General features: G+C 37.0%; 1 protein-coding gene across 7 annotated transcripts in view; it reads right to left on the reverse strand.

Moving 5' to 3' along the window:
• The window catches only part of LOC137653849 (kielin/chordin-like protein), a 352,325-nt gene that overhangs the window by 166,761 nt on the left and 160,587 nt on the right, over positions 1-24,977 (reverse strand). For 6 of the 7 annotated variants that reach the window (XM_068387520.1, XM_068387509.1, XM_068387513.1 and 3 more), the window contains 3 exons: positions 21,773-21,925; positions 21,485-21,624; positions 7,399-7,596 (listed from right to left, as the gene is read on the reverse strand). In XM_068387520.1, the coding sequence (XP_068243621.1) occupies positions 7,399-7,596; positions 21,485-21,624; positions 21,773-21,925 (491 nt within the window). The remainder of the gene's footprint in view (positions 1-7,398; positions 7,597-21,484; positions 21,625-21,772; positions 21,926-24,977) is intronic. The other variant, XM_068387508.1, reaches the window with a different exon arrangement.

A 24,977-nucleotide genomic window follows, 5' to 3' on the forward strand; every position in this document is an offset into this window, starting at 1 on the left:
ACCCCTTAATAATAGGATTTATTAAGGTCTTTAATTTGCAATGCCAGTTCTTATCCATGTAACTTTTGAGGGCTTCTCTGGCACTTCCCCAATCAGAAAAAATGACAAATTTAATATTCACTCTACCTTCATCTAGCAAAATGGCTAATGCTTCAGATGTAAATACTGATATATCAGTAGATAATGAGAAGTTACCGTTACTCTGTCTGTCTGTCTGTGAGATTGCCTTACCTTGTGTAAGACACGGGCTCTTGCCATGGGCAGCCCGTAAGTCTTTGATGTGTGCTGGTTATACTGGAGTATCCTCTGACAAAACGAGTAACGGTACTGATTCAGTACCGTTACTCGTTTTGTCAGAGGATACTCCAGTATAACCAGCACACATCAAAGACTTAGAGCCATTAGTATACTATAGCATAGTGAGGACCTTTACTTTGAATATGTTGAAAGCTTGGAGATTCTGATTATAATTGTATTTCTTTGATTAATAAGAAAGATAGGAACATATTCTTGTTTTCTTCATGTTGCAGGTTGAAAGAAAAGAGAGATGGTTGATTAAGGTCATCTTGATGTTTTTAGATTGTAATTGCCTATTTGCTCTAATTGTACATGGAGGTTAATGATAGTTTATAAATACTGTACATCCCTTTTGTTTAAGAGCTTCTTTGTTGGAGAATTGTTAGATAGAACCTTCAAAGTACTTCACATTGTTACAGAAATGGCTCACCATTTTTACACAGAATGAGAAATATTAAGAGGATTTAAAGGCTATACTACTAAGTCTCAGGCATCTAGTGTATATTGGATCTAAAACCTTTAAAGTAGCTTGAGATCATAATCTATACACTGGGCAACCATAGAGTATTCTGGAAAGACTAATGCTTTATAGATTGATCTTCTTGTACTCCATAATGCAAGAGGTAATTTCAGTGATAGGTTGAGAGCATTATTACAGTTTGATTTGATACAAGATATACCGTATGTGCTTTCTAATTGAGGTGGGTATCGAATACCAAGTCCAAAAGAAATTTACCGTATTTTGTAAAACATTATTCAATGAGTTTTTTATGCAGAAAATCTGAACTAAACAGATGCAATTCAAACTTGTATTTTTTGAGTGGTATCATTTAAATTTCCTTTGCAAGTGGCAAAGGTTATTTGAAGAATAGCATTTTGTAAATATGTCTACATAAAGGCTATTTTGTACTTGAGGTGTTTCAGAAGCTGTCATTAACTATTAATGCAAAAAGAGTCCCACTTGAAACAATACCTTAGGGTATACTACAATCACGGCTGAAAGATTTTGAATAAATATTGTTTTGATGAGTTTGGCGTGTTCTTGCAATAATAACATTCTTTAAAGAAAATAGGAAGGTGTTCTCAAAAATCATTAAGATGTAAGGAGTTAAGTTTTGAATGCTTCCAAGTAGTATCATATGTTTTATGAACATCAAAATATATGGCTACTGTGATTTGCTTTAGTTCAAAATCTTTACTATATAATTTTCCAAGTGTGAAGAGAGTTAAGGTGGATCGTTCTCTTCATGAGCCAGACTTGTGAAGGTGATCAAATGTTGCATCGTAAACACCAATCGAGTAATAATTTACTATTTTCCCAGTAATTTGCTAAAAAAGATGGTCAGTGAAATTTATTTGTAATTATTTGGATTACTGATATCTTTCCCTGGCCTAGCTATTGGTATTATCATTACACGTTTCCAAGCCTTTGGAATCAAATGATTGGTCCAAAGAGTCATAAAACTTAGCCAAAGAGAATAGATTTCTTATCATGCCTATAGTAATATTCCCTTGTCCAAAGGCCCTTGAACTACAATTTGATAATACATATTCAAGCTAATCTAGAATTCTTTTCTATTACTCCTTTACAATTCATTAGTTACTTCTCTATTTGCTTTCTGCACCGAGCTACATTCACTGTCGGAACCCTTGGACTTGTAGCTTTCTTCTTTTCCAAAAGTGGAACCTCTACATACGATCTTAATTCGTTCCGGGACCTAGATAGGATGTTAAAACGATCTTATGTTGGAGTGAATATTTCCATAAGAATTCACTATAATTTGTATAAATCGTTCTACAGCCCAAAAACCTATGATAACTCCTAAATAAATCACTACACATAATTACACATAATAATACAATTGTATTATATATTAGAGATGTAAGAAAGAATAATTATAAAGAAATAATAAATAAGAAAGGAGTTTTTATTGTCACGTTACCTTAGAGACAGGCCAACGAAGGTGTAGGCTTTGCTACGTAGGAGGAGACGGACGGTCAGCGACGAGGTAGAGATGGTGACTGCGATAACGCACCGTAACTTAGTCTAACTTGCGCTATGTGAAATTTAACCTAACTTAGCTTATTTATTTTTTTTATTTAATTTTTATGTTTTATACTTTTTATATTTTCTTTTTTTCTTTTTACTTTTTAATTTTCATTGCTTTCACTCACTTCAATCTTAGATTTCTTTGCTTCACTTCATTTTTCTTCATCATGATCACTAGACCACTTGGTAGATTTTTTAAAGAAACTATCAAGAGAAAGTTGCTTGGTACAGTACGGCTTTTCAGAATTTTTCTGAAATGGGTTAAGCGGACATCATCAAATTGCGAAACTACATGGCAAACCTGAAGTTTCTGTGGGTGATACTTATCAATGAAGTCAACCATGTGTTGATAATGTGCTAACATCTCTTTTATTGCAGCCGAACTTAACATGTGCTCTACCTCCTCGATCTCCTCTGACTCACTCAACTGCGCTTGGAACTCATCATTCTGCATGGCATGCAGCTCCTTGAGTTCATCAGTGGTGAGCTCTTCATGATGCTCCTCGACGAGTTCGGTGATGTCATCTTCATCGACCTCCAGACCCATGGACTTGCTAAGGGATCCAATCTCTTCTACGTCTTCCTCTTCGGCAAGCACAGGTTCAGGTTCGGGGCTAAAACCTTCAAAATCTCTGGGAGAAACATCATCAGGCCAAAGCTTCTTCCAAGATGAATTCAGTGCCCGTCGAGTTACTTCCTCCCAAGCCTGATCTATGATCTTCAAACAGTGCACGATATTGAAAGGGCTCCTCCAAAATTCACGCAAAGTTAAGTTGATGCTTTGCGTGACAATAAAGCACTGCTTAAATAAGTGCTTGGGTGTAGAGCTTCTTGAAATTAGAGATGACTCGCTGATCCATAGGCTCGAGGATAGGGGTGGTGTTTGGTGGAAGATACAGCACTCTGATAAACTTGAACTAGTCGATGATATCATCTTTGAGTCCTGGGGGGTGAGGGGAGCATTATCCAAGTAAAGCAAGCACTTTAGAGGCAAATTCCCCTCCTGAAGGTACTTCTTGACAGCAGGGCTGAAAACTTGTTTTACCCATTCAACTAAGAAGTGCCTGGTAACCCAAGCCTTAGAATTAGCACGCCAGAAAACATGCAGCATGTCCTTATTGACTATGTGCCTTAAATGCCCTAGGGTTTTCAGAATGATAAACCAATAACTGCTTAATTTTGCAGTCCCCGCTGGTGTTGGCACATAGGGCAAGAGTCAACCGATTCTTCATAGGCTTATGTCCAGGTATTTTCTTCTCTTCAGCGGTGATGCATGTTTGACTAGGCATCTTTTTCCAAAACAGACCAGTTTCATCACAATTGAAAACTTGCTGCTCTACGTAGCCTTCATCCTCCACGATCTTTTCGAACTTCTTAACAAAATCGTTAGCAGCCTTGGTGTCCGAACTTGAAGCCTCTCTCTGCTGAACAACTGAATGAATCCCAGTCCGTCTCTTAAATTTCTAGAGCCAACCACGAGACGCCTTGAATTTCTCCGTCGTAGGATCGGTTGACCTCTTCCTCGCGTCACCCCCAGAGCCCGCCGCCTTCAAGTCACAATAGATAGCGCTGGCCTCCTTGCAAATGATCGTTTCAGTGATCGTATCGCCAACAATCTCTTTGTCCTTTATCCATATTAACAAAAGGCATTCCATCTCTTCCAGGGTAGAGCTGCGATATTTTGAAATAATGGTGATCCCCTTCGATGGTTTGACTGCTTTAATGGCTGCCTTCTGCTTGATGATCGTCGAGATCGTAGACATATTCCGGCCATATTGTTTAGCCAGATCACTCACACACACACAATGTTCATGTTTTTCTGCAATTTCTTGCTATAATTCTAATGAAAGCATTGCCTTCTTCCTTTTCTCACCACTACTAATACCTGTACCGAAACTAAGCTTCTTAGGACCCATGATTATACGTAAAATAAAAAATGAAACGTGAAAAAAGGAAGATAATAAGCACTTTTAATAACTGACCGAACAGGGTAAAACCACACGATGCGCACGAGAACAGAGAACTGACCGATGCGACGCTCACTGGCATCCCTCTGACATGCTGCCGTCCACCGGCGTAAACAAGAAACTACGACTGACGCTTCGAGAAAATTCTACGCGTATGGTCTACGTCGGATGTTGGAGCACGACGATCGAATTTTACGTTGGATGTTGGAACAATCGTATGTAGAGGTTCCACTGTAGGGTTGTTGCTTGGCATTAATAATAATAATAATAATAATAATAATAATAATAATAATGTTATTCACATGAGGTTTACTTCAAAATTTGATTATCTTGTCTGTTTTTTTTTTTTTCAATACAACTACTATTACTATATTATGACCATAGTAGAACCAGTTACTAGCTAGAAATTGCATTTAAATACGAGATTGTGCCAATGTAAATACTGTACCACTTTATGACCAAAACCGATTAAACTTTATCATTTTGGAAATTTTACACTGATCCTATCCTGTTTCCAAATGACCGAGTCCTGAACAGATTGAAAACATCAAAGCTGAAATGAAAAAGCAAACCTTTTCGGCCAATGCCTTTGCCAGTAAGCAGAGCAATGGTAAATTCAATCTGTCTGCCTCATGTTTTCTTGTAGTTACATTGACTAGCTTAGCTTTTCAGTCACACAAAATTAAAGATCTTGTATGTTACTTTGATGTTGATGGAGGTGTTAACCCATATGACATTGTTTTTTTTTATTATTTTTTTTTTTACTCCATTAGGTATTGAATTACTTTAATGGCAACAATTATCATTGAAAAAAATATGCATTTAATAACAAGTGTGTGTTCTGTTTACACATACCATGAGATTTACCTATTAAAAATGGTAAATAATAACTATACTCAATGCAGCTAAATTGGCCGATACGGGAGAGCCTCTAATTTTCAACGGATTCTCTGACTGATGCCATGCCTCCACAGATCATCGGCTCGCTCTCCAACTATTCTTCCTTACTCTTTGTCTCTCTCTTATTCTCCTTCTGTGATTTATCACAATTCTACCTCCATATCCCTTCTAATACTTATTTGTTCATGTATTTATATCACTGTTTTTATATCAAATATTATCCTAAATCCCTTTCATTTATCTTTATGGCTTTTATTCATAATGCTACACAAAGTATACTTTACCCTCTCTCCTACACCCATTCCCGGTTATCGACCTCCCAGATCGCCCTCAACTTTTACGCACCTCCAGTTACAACCCGTGTAGTTCACGTTTCCCCTTTATCATAAATTGTGTTTCTTTTTCTTGCGTATTTTCTCTCCCCATCAACCTAAGATTTTGCTTCTTTCACGGCTCACTCTCTTAACCTGCTGTTACTCACAGATCTTGGGCCTCCCTGCCCAGCCCAGATTGTATCAACCCTGTTTCCTGCCCCCTACAGACCATCACACACTACACTCGCTTGATGGGAAACCTTCCATTTACTTAATTAATTACCCATTTCCCTTACGCATTTACCCTTCCTTTATCCAAGCTACAATGTTTCTCTGAGCTAACATTTCCTTATCATTATAAGATGTCTTCTAACATAATTAAAATTGAGCTACTATCTTCTATTTACAGATACCATCATAATTAGCATTTTTATTCATTGTGAGTGAGCTGTCACAGCATGTGTGTATATCAGCAACATCTGGCACATGTATGTGAGAGAGCCCCAGCTCATATGCCATATTTAAGATGGTGAATAATTTTGAAAATACAGCAATTTATATAGGAACAGAGAAGAGTAAGACACAGCCAGAGGATAAGCAGGTGGAACAGGGTTGGAGAAAGAATGCAAGCTGGTGATCTGAGGTGATATGTTACTGCTGGGGAGTCTGTTTAAAACCAGGTGTCTACCCCTATCGATCCTTTTTTGCTGCAAAGAGTATAGTGAAATGAAAGTAACAGTCTGTGTAATGCTTTTTCATCAAAGATTTTTCAAAAACCAATTCAATATCTTGATCCTCAGCAAGACTATTCAAAGTATATCTTCTGTACATATAGCTATACACCCACATTTTCGTCAATCAGTTGACAATTTTCTTTTTCTTTTGATATACTATATCTCTGAAATATAAATCAACAATTCCTATGGCTACCGTACTTTTACATAATAAAATGCTTTTATAGTTTCTTAAATTTTAATTCATGATTAAAGGTATGGATAATAACAAAGTTCATTGTAAAAATTTATACCAAAATCACCTTTATTCCAATATAGTAAAATATTAGTTCATATGCCCAGTTAAATTAGGATATAGCTTCTGTAAGCAATGTGCCATGCTTTTGAAAATTAGGAGCTTTTAGGATGCACAGTAAATTTATGAAGCAATGCCCACATGCAACAAAGTTTCCTTTGATACCTTACAGAAAATCTACCTTTCCATAACAGTTAGATCCACAAAAAACAAAAGGAGGATTTATCAGTTTCCTACAAATTTCATGCACAAACTACTTCTAGTAAAGACACTGATCACTTCACTGTATCTGTAATAATCTAACGAATGTTCTATATATTCTGATTGTTTTAAATATCAAAACTATGAAAGGCTATGGTATATTTCATAACATTCTACATTCCATTGCTAACGATCTGTATGTATGTGAAACATCCAAGGCACCAGCATACTTCTTTAAAACTGGATTTGTAAAAAACAAAAACCTGTCACTGTGTTCAATGCCAATACCAACGAGGCGAATTACTACAAAAACACTAATCACTAAATACCATCCAAATGAACTTGATTAAAGGATTTAATTTATCATAAGCTGTTACTTACGAGACTTTTATTTTTGCAAAAAGTTTTTGTTTTTTACTACCAGCTAATTTTTGTCTAATATAATCATATATATATATATATATATATATATATATATATATATATATATATATATATATATATATATATACATATCTGTGGAAACATTAGCAGCAAACATGGAAAGTCTGATATAAATAACTTAAATCTCAAACAATTTTACTTCATGCTTCAGGCATAATTCCAGATCCGCAAATTTACTCTGAACTTATAAAAATACCAGTTGCTGGAGCAATGCCGGCACATGTATCCTGACATTCTTCAAGTTTTAAAAATCTGTTCCCATTTCCTGAGCATCCTCCATAGTTGAACCTCTCGCAATTTCCAGTAACTTTGTTGTAGAAAAACCTTGGAAGTGCTGCAAAGCAAGGGCCTTCCTCCATGGGTAAGAGACACCTTTTCTGAGTTTCTGTTAGATCTGTAATACAAAATTATATTCTTAACTTAATATATCTCAAAACCTAAATAAATTATTATTACCATAACCGAGACAAATTTCCTTTATTCTCACAGTGCTGCATTAATGGATTAGTTTTCAATTAATGGAAAAATTGTTAGAGGACAAAGGGAGGGAGGAAACATATAAAGGAAGGAGGTAATACAGTTAAGTAATACAGGTGCAAAACCTTTTTTTACTACTTACTTCCTACAGTACGATTCACTAAGCAATCTATAGACCTTAAACCTCTATGGGGCCATGAGTTATAGAATCGAAAAAAACAAATAAATACAGTATACCAAAGCTATACTGGAAACCCTACCCCCTATAACATGCATTATTCCACTAAAAATTCTACACTATGATTCAAGTCTTTTAATATTGTTACCTACCCTTGAAAAAGTTTGAAATAATTCAATGAAATTAGGTTCTAAGAATTCAAAGAAGATATCAAACTGTATTTTATACTATATATTTTAAAGTTTATGACCAAAAATTGTAATTTTCCTTTTTATAATACCTAAACTATTATCACACGAGGTTGGGATGAAGATGAATAGAAGAGAAACAGAGATGATGAGAAAGGAGTATGCAATGGAAGATGAAATATCATTGGAAGGAGAAAGGATTTATGAGGTAGACTTATATAAGTATTTAGGATCTATGATCTCCAATACAGAGTCTTTAGAATTAGAGTTCAGTGAAAGATTGAAAAAAGCAAATCAGACAATGGCTAGGTTAAGCAAAATTTGGAAATCAAATCGCCTGAACTTACATATAAAAATCAGACTATATATCAGTTTAGTGAGATCGGTGTTACAATATGGACATGCGTCATGGTAGGTGTTACTCTATGGACATGAGTCATGGTATGACAAGGAAATAATATCCAATAGATTTAGTAAATTTGAGAACAAAGCCCTCAGAGGGATATTGGGAGTTAAATGGCAGGACAGGATTAGAAATGAAACTATAAGAGAGATTACTCGAGGGCCATATGTGGATGAGATCATGATGAGGGGTAGATGGAGATGGTTTGGGCATGCTCTTTGCACTCCCCGAGAGAGATTATTTCACCAAACGTTCAGCTGGGCTCCACAAGGCACTAGAAGACTTCGAAGACCCAGGCTTGCAGGGCTGAGGATTATGAAGCACGAAGTAAGGAGATGATGAATGAAGAAGTACTGTAATGAATTAAAAGCTCAAGATAGAGACAACTGGCAGAATCTAACTGAGGCCTTTTGCATCAATAGGCGTAGGAGGAGGAGATGATGATGATGATATATATATATATGTATATATATATGTATGTATATATATATATATATATATATATATATATACTGTATATATATATACATATATATATATATATATATATATATATATATATATATATATATATATATATATATATATATATTCACTCCATTGATCACATGCTATACGACGTAAACAGATCTCAGTTATGAGCAAGCGTGTTTACGTCACTTACTATTAGGTATTAAAGAGAGCGTTAAGTATATGTAGTCATCTTGTCATGAGAGCATATCTGTCGTATCATTGCTGCTTTGTTTCTTTTTCTGTTAACTGTTAGTGTATTTTGGAATATTTCTTAGTGTTAACCCTGGGTCCCAAGAAAGTCAGTGCCAAGATCAGTACTAAGAAAGAAAAGGGATTATGTTCAAGTGTAAAAAGCACCAAAATCATTGGAAAACATGAGCAAGAAGTGCCTGTTGTTGACTTGGCGAGGGAGCATGATCATAATACTTCTACAATATGTACGATCCTGAAACGGAAGCAATCAATAATTTCTATAAGGTCAGTCAAGGGTTTTAAAATTATATAAAAGCTATGGACCTCTGTCCATGAAGAGAATGAGTAGTTGTTGTTGGCATGGTTGATTGCGAACCAGCTTGAGAAGATAGCATGGACGAGAGCATCCTCTGTGAAAAGATACGATACATCTACAGGGGTTTTGTTGCAGCTAATGGCAAGAACATCAATTAATTGGGTATGGGAAGTCGGGGATGGTTTGATACTTTCAAAGAGAGGATCAGCATTCACTCCATCGTATGGCATGGTGAGGCACCAAGCTTGGATGCGAGGGGAGTTCAAGATTTTATAATTTTTTCTCCTGAACCGATAAATGCTGAAGAAAACATCCCCAAAGTTTTCAACTGTGATGACGCAGGGCTCTTCAGAAAAAAAAAGATGCTTAGGAGGAGGTATCTAACAGCAGAGTAGATGAGCATGCCGAGACACAAACCAAAGAAAAAAATAGTAAACCTTGAACTGTGTGCAAATAAGAGTGGTGACTGTAAGGAGCTGCTACTTGTATACCCTTTTGAAAACCCCCAAGCCTTACAGGATTCATAAACAAAACCTACAGGTTATGTGGAGGATAAACCCAGAGGTGTGGGTCAACAAGGAGCTCTTTGCATAGGTGGTAAATTTGATATTTGATCCTGCCTTCAAGAAGTACCTCACTGAAAATAACAAACCCCTGCAAGTCATTCTAGTCCTTAACAATGGTCCCACACAACCATCAAACTTTAAAGATGACATCCATAAGTAATTTAAGTTTAATTAGGTCCCATACCTTCCACCCAACACCAATCCTATCCTGTAGGTCCATGGACCAGCATGTCATATCCAATTCCAGCATGTTCTTCACTAAACATCTGTCCCAGTACTGCTTTGAGGTAACATAGAGCACAAAAGTCACCTTGCTAGAGTTTTTGAATGAATATCGTCACCTAATTCAGCTTTTTCAACATGATCTAGCTAGATGTTACAAGGAGCACCATAACCTTTATACGATTCTTCTAAGAAGCTGTGGCCTCTGCTTATGCCCGAAATGTACTTTGAACATGAAACGTCAGTGGTGGAGGAAATAGTCTATGACCCAGACAGTGAACAAAGGAAACGTTAACGACCTCGTGGAGAAGCAAGGCAAAGAACTGAGAGTGGAAAAACTAAAATAGCTACAATAGTAGCAGCAAATGTGGGTTTTTCAGGAAAGTAATGTGGAATGAGGTGAAGGAAGTTATCCATACTAGTGAGATTAAAGAAATGATGGAAATATGAGAAAAAATTTCAGTATATTGAAAAGAAACACCCTGAAAACGTTGCAGCAGGTCATGTTTTATCACTGGGCAACAACACTTTTTGCCTCACTCATGTTCAAAACATTTTGAAAGAGAAAAAGTAACAACCCACTTTGAAAAAGCTTTGACTGTAATGTCCCGCAAGTGAAAGGTAGAAAAGCATGGCTAAAAAGGCAAATGTCAGTGAAACAAAAGATTAATTGGAGTGAAAAAATAGTAAGTTGAGCGATAAAGTGTACGCATGTTAAATCTAGCAACAAATTGTAGCAATAATTAAGCAGAAAATAAGTTAAGCGAGACCACAAAACGAACTATCACAATCTCCGAAGTTTTCTTAAATTTATATAAGTTCATCCTGTCCCTTACGCAAACCTTTTCTGCCCAAAGTACAATAAGTACTTTGGGAAGAAAATGTGTAAATATAAGAAAGATGTATTTTCTTTTTCTTCAAGAGTTTGAGGAAAGGGTATTCATATTAGCTTCCCCAAATTCATTCTCTATAACACCTCATACGAGGCTCTTAGTTTTCTGTTTCTTGATACGCCATAAGGTAAACTTTTGTTACACATTTTTATAGGTTATATTCACCATATTTTTTTTGTTTGCTCATTCATATATTTACAATTTTTACGTTATGGTTAGGCTCAAAGATGCATATAGTGTCAGAGACAATAACCAAGTCTGATTAAAGAGCAAAATTTGTCCAGAAATAACGTTAATGAAAATATATTGTGCTAGTAACATCTCACATGCAGGCATTTGGTATATGTAACTTATATATTTCTAGATTTGACGGAAGGGACTCACCACTGGTTGGTAAATAACCCTGAAATATAATGATTTTGTCATTATGATTCCCTGTACTGATGTATAATTACCGGTAAAAGCGCAACTAAATCCTAATCAAGTTAATAAGATAATCTAAAAACAATTTTGATGGTCGATTCCTCAAAACATGAAATTTTCAAAGCAAAATTTAAAACTACTTTTTTGTTTATCAACCAATATTTACCATTCATATATGAAATGATAGAAAATTTTGTTCTAAATATCTGAAGAAGGGTTTTGTAAAATTATAAAAACTTATGCTGTACAGTGATACCTCTACATACGATCTTAATTCGTTCCAGAAACTACTTCGTATGTTAAAACGATTGTATGTTGGAGCAAATATTCCCATAAGAATACATGGTAATTGATTTAATTCGTTCCTCAGCCTAAAAACCCATAATAAATCCTTAATAAATGGCTACACATAATTACACGTGACATTAATACAATGCCTGTATAATAAATACATACTTACAAACCAAAAAAAAAACATAATACTGTAATGAAATAATAAATACAAAACGGGTTGTAATGTAACACTTTACCTTAGCGACAGGCCAGCGCAGGTGTAGGGACTTCTACGCAGGAGGAGACGGAAGATCAGCGAGGAGGTAGGGACGGTGACTTTGTACGATAACGTGTACGATAACTTACACTAACTTACACTACGACGTGAACTTTAACTTAACTTAGCTTATTTTTTTTTTCATTTTTATAATTTTATATTTTTTTTTACATTTTTTCTTTTCTTATTTTTAATTTTCCTCACTTTCACTCGATTCGGTCTTCCTTTTCTTTGCTTCACTTTCTTTCTTTTCATCATGATCACTAGACCGTTTTAAAGATTTTTTAAAGAAACTATCGAGTGAAAGTTGCTTTGTACGGCTTTTGAGGAATTTTCTAAAATGCGTTAAGCAAACTTCATCGAACTGCGCAACAACACGGCAAACCTGAAGTTTCTGTGGGTTATACTTGTCGATGAAATCAACAACGTGTTGATGATATGCCAACATCTGTTTTATTTCCGCCGTACCTAAGATTTCGCCTACCTCCTCGATCTCCTCCGACTCACTCAACTGCGCTTGGAACTCATCATGCTGCATGGCTTGCAACTCCTTGAGTTCCTCGGTGGTGAGCTCTTCATGATGCTCATCGACGAGTTCGGTGATGTCATCTTCATCTACCTCCAGACCCATGGACTTGCCAAGGGATACAATCTCTTCGACGTCTTCCTCGGCGGCAAACACAGGTTCATTCTCGGGGCCAAAACCTTCGAAATCTATGGGAGCAACAGCATCAGGCCAAAGCTTCTTCCAAGTGGAATTCAGGGTCCCACAAGTTATTCCCTCCCAAGCCTGATCAATGATCTTTTAGCAGTGCAGGATATTGAAGTGGCTCCTCCAAAATTCACGCAAATTTAAGTTGGTGCTTTGCGTGACATTAAAGCACTGCTTAAATAAGTGCTTTGTGTAGAGCTTCTTAAAATTCGAGATGACTTGCTGGTCCATGGGCTGGAGGATAGGGGTGGTATTCGGTGGAAGAAACAACACCTTGATGAATTTGTATTCGTCGATGATATCATCCTCGAGTCCGGGGGGGTGAGCGGGTGAATTGTCCAAACAAAGCAAGCACTTCAAAGGCAAATTCCTTTTCTGAAGATACTTCTTGACAGCAGGGCCGAAAACTACGTTTACCCATTCCACAAAGATATGCCTAGTAACCCAAGCCTTAGAATTAGAACGCCATAGAACATGTAGCAGGTCTTTATTAATTCTATGTGCTTTAAATGCCCTAGGGTTTTCGGAATGGTAAACTAACAGAGGCTTAATTTTGCAGTTCCCCGCTGGCGTTGGCACAAAGCGTAAGAGTCAACCGATCCTTCATTGGCTTATGTCCAGGCATTTTCCTCTCTTGGGCGGTAATGTGCGTTCGACTAGGCATCTTTTTCCAAAACAGACCGGTTTCATCACAGTTGAAAACCTGCTGCTCTACGTAACCTTCCTCCGCCACGATGCTTTCGAACTTTTTAACAAAGTCTTTAGCAGCCTTAGTGTCCGAACTCGAAGCTTCTCCATGACGAACAACTGAATGAATCCCGGTCCGTTTCCTAAATTTCTCGAACCAACCTCGAGACGCCTTGAATTCCTCTGTCGTAGGATCGGCTGAACTCTCCCCCGCGTCACCCAGAGAGCACGCTGCCTTCAAGTCACTGTAGATAGCGCTGGCCTTCTCACAAACGATCGTTTCCGTGATCGTATCGCCAACAATCTCCTTGTCTTTGATCCATATTAACAAAAGTCGTTCCATCTCTTCAAGGGTAAGGCTACGACGTTTAGAAATAATCGTGATCCCCTTCGAAGGTTTCACTGATTTAATGGCTGACTTCTGTTTTATGATCGTCAAGATCGTCGACATATTCCGGCCATATTATTTAGCGAGATCGCTAACACGTACACCTCGCTCATGCTTTTCTATGATTTCCTGCTTTAATTCTAATGAAAGCATAGACTTCCTCTTTTTCTCACCACTGCTACTACTTCCTGAACCGAAACTAAGCTTTTTAGGACCCATGATTACGGAACACAGAAAACAACACGTGAAAAGGCAAGATAAAAAACTGTTAAAACTGAGCGAATAGAGGACAACCACATGATGCGCACACGATGAGAGGACTGATCAAGGTGACACTCGATTGGCGTCCCTCCGATGTGCTGCCGTCTAGCGGCGTTAACAACAAACTACGCTGCACGCTTTCGAAAAAATTCCACGGGTAAGCGTATTGTTTACGTCGTATGTTGGAGCAACACTTCGTATGCTGAGACAGAAATTTGGTCGAATTTTACTTCGTATGTTGGAAAATTCGTATGATGGGACAAACGTATGTAGAGGTATCACTTATGAAAGCTGGTAATCTTTACTATTATTGCCAATATGTTTGGAAAAAATACACATAAAAAAAGATGATTGATAAGAAAAATCTGTTCTATAAAATCTTTGCAATGAAAATGATCTTTAATGCTTTTAAAGTGATGAAAATTGGTTGAGAAAAAAAAGTAGATTAAGTTTGAAATGACCCCAAAATAATATTACTGTAATGGGGCAGAGTCACGTCCCTAAGTTATTTTGCACTATTAGCCTATGGTTGAAATTATTAAATGTTCCTGGTTGAAATTCTGTTATGACACCATACAACTGGCGAAGGCGAGTTGGTTCAAGTACAGGATAAGAGAATTTCAATCCCATTTCCTAAATCAAAGTGATATGACTGAACCACAGTTAGGGTATACCCAATGATAAGGTAACCCAGTGACACACCTAGTGTAAGTGCCACCCGCAGCAGCCCTTCAGTTTACCACCCTTGGCCCACAAAAATACATATTGCATGGTGACTCACCCTTAAAGCTTTACCTATATCTACAGTATTAACTAGTTTGTGTGCCAGCATAGTATTACTTTCACATATTCAATTATCATCATCATCAACCATAACTAGTCCACTGTAGGACAAAGACCCCACCCATGTTCTTCCAGTCACATCTTTTTATAATCCTTTTGTACCAGTCTATACCAGCAAATTTTCTTAGTTCATCAATCCAATTAACCTGATTTTTTTGCAATATCTAGGGAGCATGTCCATTTCTTTTTCTTATTTGTTGTTAGTTTGTTCTCGTATCCATGTTGTTCTTTTTCTATCTCCTAGTGTTATTCCCACCATTATTCTTTCCATTGCATTTCAAGTTGTCACTAGCTAATGATCTAAGGCTTTAATAGGTTCCAAGTTTCTAATGTATAAGTTAATACTGATAGGACAACCTTATTAAATACATTTCTTTTTAGAGAAAGTGGAATTTTACTTTTTATAATCTTTTTGTTTACTAAAAGAGCTCTATATCTCATCCCGATCCATCTTTTATTTACAGACTCATGTCTTGGAGAAACAATTACTCTTTGTCCTAAGCAGGCCTACATATATTCAGTAACAATCTCTAGTACGTCCAGAACCCTTATTTGTTGTCTCTCTGTATTTTCATTCAACATTATCTTACTTTTACTCGTATTCATTTTCAGTCCTACATTTCTCCGCTCTCTATTCAATTATTCTATTATCTTATGCAATTCCTCTACATATTCACTAAACAGAACTATGTCATCTGCAAATCTTTAGGTGTTACGGTATTCCCAAGTAATGTTAATTCTTTTATTTTCCCAATCTAAACTCTTAAAAACTACTTCTAGGTATGCTGTGAATAATTTAGGAGAGATACGGTCTCCCTGTATAACTCCTTTCCCAATCAGAATTTTCTCATTATCTTTAGGTAGTTTTAGGATTGCTGTACTGTACTTCCCATATAGATACCTTCAAATGTTCCAACATAAGATTCAGCTATTTATTGGCTTTGAAGGACTTTTATTACTACTGAAGTTTTGACAGAATCAAAAGCTTTCTCATAGTCTACAAATGCTACATATATTGGTTTGTCATACTCTGCTGATTTTTCCATTCGCTGGCTAATTATATGGATATGGTCTGTTGTTGTATACCTGCTTCTAACGCCTGCCTGCTCTCTTGGTTGATTCAACAATTGTGAGAAAAATCTGCATTATTATTACAATAATTGGAATAGAGTTCTCAAGGTTATTCTTTTGAATAAACAGCAAAAGATCTAGTGACCCTTCTTTCCACGTCTGCATTCTGTCTTTAGTACCAGAAATGGAAATAATAATCTTTATAGTCTTTTCCTTTCAACGAGGAACTCTCCTTTATTAATGTTACTAGGTGTGTCATCTATTTGACACTTATTTCATCATCAAAAAGATTCAACAGGGTAAGAAGACATATTTCATAGTAAGTTCATGAAGCTTTTGAAATCTCATAGATATTCTTTGGATCCCGGTTTAGCATGTATGGTAATTCAGAATCTTGTAATCGTTCACCAAATACTTGTTTCTTCTGTTGGGATTGAAGCTGATGCTCCATGACTAGCCTCAGATCATTGCAAATTAGCTTGTTCCAGTTTTCAGCAAGAAACGTTTCGAATGCTTGAGTTTTATAACACATTGTTGAATATTCAACTCTTTTGTTTGGTGATAAGTATGTGCGCTGGTAATTTCTGTTTGAAGAAGTGTGTGTGTGTGTGTGTGTGTGTGTGTGTGTGTGTGTGTGTGTGTGTGTGTGTGTGTGTGTGTGTGGGGTTGTAATTTTTAAAAGAATAGGTCCTCATGGACCTAGAAGCACAAAAAGGGATATCATTGCAACAGTAGAATACCAGCATCTGCCCCGGTAACTGTAATTTCTTGTTCATCAGTTCACTTTCCTAGGTTGCTGAAGTTTTAGAAATGTTTTTTAACAATACTTAAAGCAAGGAAGCTAGAACATCCCGGTAATGGAGTGAGAAAAAACAAACAAACAAATGTTCTACACAACCTAGAAAGGTAATAGAATTCATAATAATAGAAGCCGTATGAACCCGCCAAATTCAATGAGCGATTTCTACAAATGACAAATTCTATTTCTTTTTTTAATAATTTTCTTGATACACTTTTGAAACTTTTGAACAACATTATGTAGACTGACCAAACATTTTGAATATCAATTACAGCTTTTTCTATTTGCTTCCAAAATCATTGTTTTCTTATTTCAATAAAATTCACAAAAGATTCCACAACCTTCACTTTACCTCCATTGATCATAAAAGTACAAAGCTTGCTTTGTTTGATGTGAAATATTAAGAGCACTGTTGATTATCATGGAGAAGTAACTGGCTTCTTTTATTAGCACAATGGCCTTAATTTTTCTACCAAAACTTGTTTCCCAGGTGGATTCTTAGAAGTTCAAGTAGTATTAGATCATATTTCATCAACAAATAACCTAACTTTAAAGAATGTCATGTTTCCTGTTGCTTCAGGCTCAACATCAGTCACATTTCACTCACAATTAATTCCTTCTCAGAAGTCCCACAAAGCAAAATTCGGTTTAGCAAAGAATCTGATAAAATCAAGCAATCTTGAAATAGTTTCCTTTCACTTTTACACTTGGCTTTCAACAACTTTTTGCAATCGTAATTTCCAATTCCTCCTTGTGTGAAATTCCCAAAATGAGCTGCACTGGACCCAGTCTTGGATATTCTAGGATTCTGTTTCCACATGTTGAATCCATCTTCAGAATTAAATTTTGTGTTATTTCCTTCATAAACAGTTTTTAACAACAGCAGTAATAAGCTTCCTTGGAAGTGGAGTACAACATCCATGACCTCACCTCTTGCCCTCTCCGCCATAAGGATCAATACTATACAGTATTCTAGAAGTTATATTTCAGCTGTGACCAGATTGTAGAGTAATCTCTCAAAATTAACAGTTGAATCTATGGAACTTTGGAAGTTCAAACTTATTGTAAATGCTTTTCTCCTTAACAAGGTCAAATAAGACTTGTTTCATAGTTTGCATATGACTGATCTATTTAAATGTTATCACTAATTGTAAAATATTCCATATATTTCTATTACTTTTCATGTATAATTTATTCCTTGTTTCTCTATTTCCTTCCTGTCCTAGACTGCTTCCCTTTTCAAACCCCTGGGGTTGTAGCCTCCTGCATCTCCAATTACGATCATAGCTTGGCTAGTAATAATGATAACGATGGAAATTCCACTTATCAAGAAGTTGTCTGATTCTGATAGATGATATAATTGTCTTGTGTTCTAAGACTCCTTTCCCAAAGCTGGTGGAAATGTAACTGAAACTGTCATACCTTGAACTAGCATGAGGAATGAACTTCTTCAGGAAGACCTAAGTTCCCAAAAGACTTATCCCATTCTGGGCTGAAAGATTTCTGATGTCTTGAATACCATGAGTAATATAAAAAAGCTTTAGAGACACTTTTCTATCCTCCAATAGAAAGCCTTAAACGGGACCAAGGTTATCTACTCATGCAAATGGAGAATCAGCTAAGCCTGTTGAAGTTTTGACTTCTTGAAATTGACAATGATTCCCAGATTTGATAACAGGTTTAGATACAATCTCTGGTCTCAAAAGGACACCCTCTGGAATCAGCCAAAATTCTAAATAAAAATGAACTCTGATCCTTAGAACATTCAAACACTTCAGTAGCGAAGCCCTTACTCTACTGAATACTTGTGGCTCTTTGCTTAACATGCAACACAGACATGTCCTGGAGTGTAAACCTAAAATACTTTTTGTTACAATGACACAGGATATAAAAATGAACATCAATTGAGAACATTTAATCTCCTTGCCAATGATTTTCTAAAAAAGTGAAAAGGATATTCAAAGGAATTTCATGAGAATGAAGAACTTGTTAAGATACATTTATAACTGGGCGCCCGCCTCTTAAAGATTTCTAAACTAGAAACAGGCAATTGTAAAATCCTGGAAAATTAATTAAAACTTATTCAATTACTCTTTTTATTGAAAAAAAAACAATGTATTTTGTTTTTATATTTCACTTCCTGATGTTTCTTCTCTTCCTGCTGTCAAATTTTCAAATCGATTCATTTCAGTCACTTCTGGGCTAAATAACCTGAAATTTGGCACAAAGGTCTAGAGGGCAAATACCCAGGGGCATTTAAAAAAATTTATGCTACATACCTTTAAAATAATTTTAAGGATTTTTTTTTTTGTGTTTTTTTACAAAATGTATATCTGGGTCTCCTGGGCCATGGTATTATAACTATCGAATGACCTAGAATTTAGTACGAAGGTGCCTTAGATGAATATCAATAGGAAATCATCAAATTTTTCCCATATATTTCTTCAAAATGGTTAATTTTGCAATTTTTTTTTAATTTTCAGGCCAAAATATACATTTTTGGCTCATGTCCCCTGATATTTACACCAAATGACTTGAACTTTCGTAAGAGGGTACCTTGCATACATGTCCAAAGGATGTAAGTCACTTTTTTTGTATACATCACTTAAAAATTATTAATTTTAAAGATTTCAGGCTATTTTTTTTTTGACAAAAAAATTGCATTTTATTGCTCCAATGCCCTGGTAAACCATATGATTTGAAATTTAGTTTAGAAATGCCTACAAGATATGCTCACAGGACGTTATTCACATTTGATTTTGCATACACCACTTCAGAATTGTTTTTTTTGTAAATATATCGAGGATCTATTTCTGGAAAATATTAATCTGGGCCAATCCATATGTACATGGGGAGGGAGATGGAGTGAAATATGTCGTATTTGCTTGGAAAATGTTATCTTTCTAGTTCCATATTTATCTTTTATGGCTTGGTGATGTTAGAAGTAAATGCCTTTGGTAAGATGGACAGAGGGCAATTGATTGCCCTCTTTTAATGCTACCAACACCCAAAACCCTGGGTGATGCAGATTCAACACTTGGGAGAGACGTGACTGACTGCTTCACCCTTAAGTTTCCCAGAGAGCAAAGGGAAGTCTGATAATAATAACCAGGTGATGTATACAGAATAGATGTTCGAAACTGTAAAGCAATATCACATGCAAAATTAACTAACTTTGACTCTGAATTCATATGAACTGAAATTTCAGATGAACTTCTTTATTGAATAAGGCTCAATCAAGAGTGGTGAATATTGAACGATGTTTCTGTACATTCTAAAAAGTTTTGCCCAAAATTCAATAATTATTTTCACCTCCTTTAAGTTTAAAGTTACCTTATGTCTGTGCTAATTCCAAAAGGTAATCAACAGCTTAATCCAAACAATTCAAATATTTCTGGATTTCCGTAAGATTATTTTGAGCCTTACTGGAATCAACTTCAAATTGTAAGGTGGCCAAAATAGGACAAATAACACCAATGATAGACTCTGCAAAGGAATTCTCTTCTACAAAACCATCTACTATTACTTTGAATTCATGAATGCACTTCAAACAATGATTTTATTTAAATGATAAAAATATATTAATTTTTTGTCTCACAAAATCCGACTTGAACAAATTTAGGGGTCATGTCTGTAATACTGTTACGAAAACAGGAAGCAAGATTTGACCAAAAACAGGCATAAAACACAAACACAGAAAATCCTACACTAGCCGAGACAGTGACTTTGACAAGAGTGAGATCAAAATGGCTGCTGTAGTAGGAGAAGGGTGTATTTTTGTCCAATCTATATGCTAGCTCCTATTACATTCTTTGAATTAATAGCAGCCTACCTGAATACTCTATAGTTACCTTGAAATATCATAAACTGGATATTATCAGTAGAAATTTCTTGGAGTATTCTTTTTAATTCTGGATATGTGTAATAAAACTGACGCCATTCCTTGTAAAAAATGGCAGTAAACTATTATTGCAAAAAATGGGTACATAACTATTTACTTTAATCTTGAGGGCTTGGTAATTGTTAGAGTACAGTATTTCATTACTCCTTCATTAAAAATATTTTGTACTTACATTATCAATATAATATGGATGCCTAGTTTGGAGGGTACAACCACAACAATATTATACCATAAGACATAACTTGACATTGTCCCAATTGAAGTGCATTTTTATTAAGAAAATACTCAATTTGAGGTGCATGCACCACAAAAAATCTGCATGTAATAAACTAGACACACTTTATAAAAAAAAAATTGCAAAATATCAGAATTACAAAACAAAGGGAAGATTTATATTTCAGCAAACCCTTCATCGTTATTTACCAACAAATTTTACTAAATTTATCTATTAAAGAAAACATGAAAATATGCATCGAAATAACAAAACTTTAATGAAAGACATTATCAGGTGTTAAAGCTTAACTAATCCATTATCCAACTTTAACTATACTAATGTACAGAAATAATAGTCCAGAATTCTGGAATATTTGATGATGAAAATAAGTATAAATTGTGTACAATGAGAGCTGAAAAATTTCAAAGGTAAAATATTACTCAATTTACCCAAAATAAAGATTTTAAAATTAATTCCAGACTTACCTTCTTCAATTTGCTGACCTGACCCTATTCCTCTATTTCCTGGCATGACACAGGATGTGACGCAATCAGATTCTGATTCAAAGAGGTTATCTGTACCTCCACATCCCCCATAAACAATACTCTTACACTGATGTGTTGCACTGTAAAACAGATTATGTTTTGAAATAATGAATGTCAGACAAAAATGTAGTACATTACAATATTTTGAAATTCATTGTGTACTTGAAAGATATTAATAAACTTATCAAATTCTGTTACAACGAATCAATCATGGATATTTATTTTTACCTGTCAAATGTCCACATGTGAAAAAAACCTTCACAGAGAGGCCCATCATTTTTAATAGCAGGAAGAAGACAATGCTGTGGAACTGAACACGACATCTTGGTGCACATAGGTAGGCCATTACTACAGTGGCAAGTGTTGCAGTCTTCCTTCCAACTGTAATGCATAGGATACATCTATGTTTATTATCTTATATCTTATATCATTTCAATACTTCTTTTTAAAGTAGGCTACTGTAGTCATAAGGTATTTTGGGAAATAATGGGTAAAACATGTCACTTATATTTCGAGGATCACACACTATTATTTTTTTATTTTTCAAATGGGAATGGGCTAGATAAAGAGACCTCAAATGTCATCTTTGCCAACTAAATACCTAAAACTATACCACTGAGTATCTATTCATCTTGGATAATTAATTACTTTTACCAAATAACTATGTTTTACTCTGACTGTTGACGTTAGTGTGCGGACAACTTCCGACAAGTGTGTTTCTATGTCTATAAACCCTTTGTATGTATTTCACGCATTTGTATTTAAATTCGAGATATTTTGCTCTGTATCAGTAAATGCAGAATTCTCTGCTCTTTCTTCTGATGTAATAATCAAATATGTACATTTTGTATTAAGATTATTATTCCATGATTTTTGTACCAAAAGAAAAAAATTTAAACCTATGCCTGGCTAATCCGCCTCAGGCATTTTCCCGTGCTACTTATAAGTCTGCACGTCTCTATGTAGTCCGACTCTCTCGTCAATAAATCATCAGAGTAGGAAACTGTCTCTCTGTACCCTCACAACTGGTGATCCTGGAGCAGAAATGCCCTTGGACACTCCTTTCCATTAGCGTACTTAAAACGGGGCTCGCTTTTGTGTTTTGGATCGTGAGGTACAATGAGACCACCATGAACAGACTAAATACGGTGCTCTAACGAGCGTTTTGGCGAAAAAATTCCCGATGCCTACCGATTTTGAGGCCGACAAGGCCACCGTATCCAACGCACCATCGACCTTGCCCGCTGAACAACACACCAACCGGGTGAACATCAAGTTCCCGCCATCCTCACACAAAAACGTCTCGGCATGGCTGACCCGGGGAGACGTTCAATTTTGCATCGCGGGACTCACCAGGGAGACTGACCTTGCCAACCTCATACTGTCAGCGCTACCAGAAGACGTTTTTGACAGGTTGGCACAATGGATCGAGTCCCGGGCAGGTCGTCCATCATAAACAGAAGTTCGGGCAAATCTTATAGAGCTCTACTCTCCGCCTGTACCTGAACGTGCCCACAGAATTTTCGATCTAATGCAGCAACCCATCAGGGACCAATCTCCGACAGAAGCATGGGAAGAATTGCAGAATTTGATTTTCCTCCCCGGCCGAGAAGTAGACGGAAACAAGGAAGATCGACCTATACAGAGAAATCTTCCTACGTCGCCTTCCACCAGAAGTCAGGATCCAACTCCCGTAACCCTACCAGCTGGAAACAGACGACCTCATCAGGAGAGCGCAGCATCTCTTCGATGCGGCTAGAGCCTCAAAGCTCTCCGCAACCAACACCATCAGCGAAGTATCAGCGGAAGAATCCACATCAGACCAAACCTGCACCGCCATCAGAAGGCCAAACTAAAGCAACCACGAACTAAAATGGTGTTTCTACCATAAAAGGTTCGGTAAAGATGCAAGACGTTGCGTGCCGCCCTCCTTATTTAAAAAAAACGGCAGTGGCCGCAACCTTCGTCCCCACGCACACGGCTTTCTACATCAAAGACGGCCTATCAAACAAAAGATTTCTGGTAGACACGGGGCCCACCCACTCCATATTGCCACCTACAAAAGCCGAAAAGAACCAACCAATTCACTCTTCAACAAGCCTTACAGCAGCCAACAGCACACGTATAAAGAGTTACGGGACGAAACAGACAAAACTCTTGTAATTCACTTGTAATTTTATCATCGCCGATGTTACTAACCCTATCCTGGGAGCAGATTTCTTAGGCCATCACGGACTTCTGGTCGACATCGCCCAGAAAAGATTAATAGACATTGATTCATTCCAATTCACAGCCTTAACCCTGGGCCCGTCAATGCCCGCCGCTCACTCTGTTTCTACCCACAGACACAACATCCTCCGCTATGAATTCCCGGACGTATTCAAGCCAGAGTTACGACCGACAACAGGAAAACCCGCTAGGCACGGCATCTACCACCACATAACAACGAGGGTCCCACCAACGCATGCAAAGTTCCGCCGCCTACCAGCTAACAAACTCCATGACGCAAAACAGGCCTTCCAGAAGATGGAAAGAATGGGCGTAAACAGGAAGGCCTCCAGCCCATGGGCCTCCCCTCTCCACATGGTCAGGAAATCAGACAAGACATGGCATCCGTGCGGAGATTACAGATGCCTTAACATTACAGATGCCTTAACCTCGTCACCACACCTGACCATTATCCTTTGCCCAACATTCAGGACCTCACCGGGGCCCTGAATGGGGCAAAAATCTTCTCTAAAATGGATCTTTTAAAATCCTATTTTCAGGTCCCTGTCAACCCAGACGACATTTCAAAGACGGCCATCATCACCCCCTTCGGCAACTACGTCTTTGCATACTCCACTTTCGGATCCAGGAACACCGGAGTGACGTTGCCTTTTTGCTGCTGCTACGTAGACGACATCCTGATATTTTCAAAATCGCAAGACGAACATCTTCATCACATTCAAACTGTTCTCCATCAACTCCAGGACAACGGGCTAATCGTACGGTTTGACAAGTGTACTTTCGGCGCCGATTCCATCGACTTCCAGGGCCACAAAATCTCCAAATGAAGGCGTATGTCCCCTAACATAAAAAACCAAGGCGATAGAAGAATTCCCACCACCAAAAACCATCAAAGAACTACAAGAATTCCTCAGAATGGTTAATTACCACAGGCGTTTTATCCCTAACATTACAGGTATCTCAGCGCCACTGTCAGATGTCCTGAGGGGTAAACCGAAATCGTTGTCCTGGAACGCAGAACAGCAGTCAGCATTTCAAAAGACGAAGGCAGCCCTCGCCAAAGCTACAACGTTGGCCTTCGTCACCCCAGGAGCACCCCTGCAGCTGACCACCGACACCAGCAACACAGCCTACGGAGCCGCCTTAGAACAAGGGGTCAACGGTGCCCCGCAGCCTATCGCCTTCTTCAGCAAAATACTCAACG

This window comes from Palaemon carinicauda, chromosome 1 (assembly GCF_036898095.1).
Source record: "Palaemon carinicauda isolate YSFRI2023 chromosome 1, ASM3689809v2, whole genome shotgun sequence".
NCBI classification, from domain to species: Eukaryota; Metazoa; Arthropoda; class Malacostraca; order Decapoda; family Palaemonidae; genus Palaemon; species Palaemon carinicauda.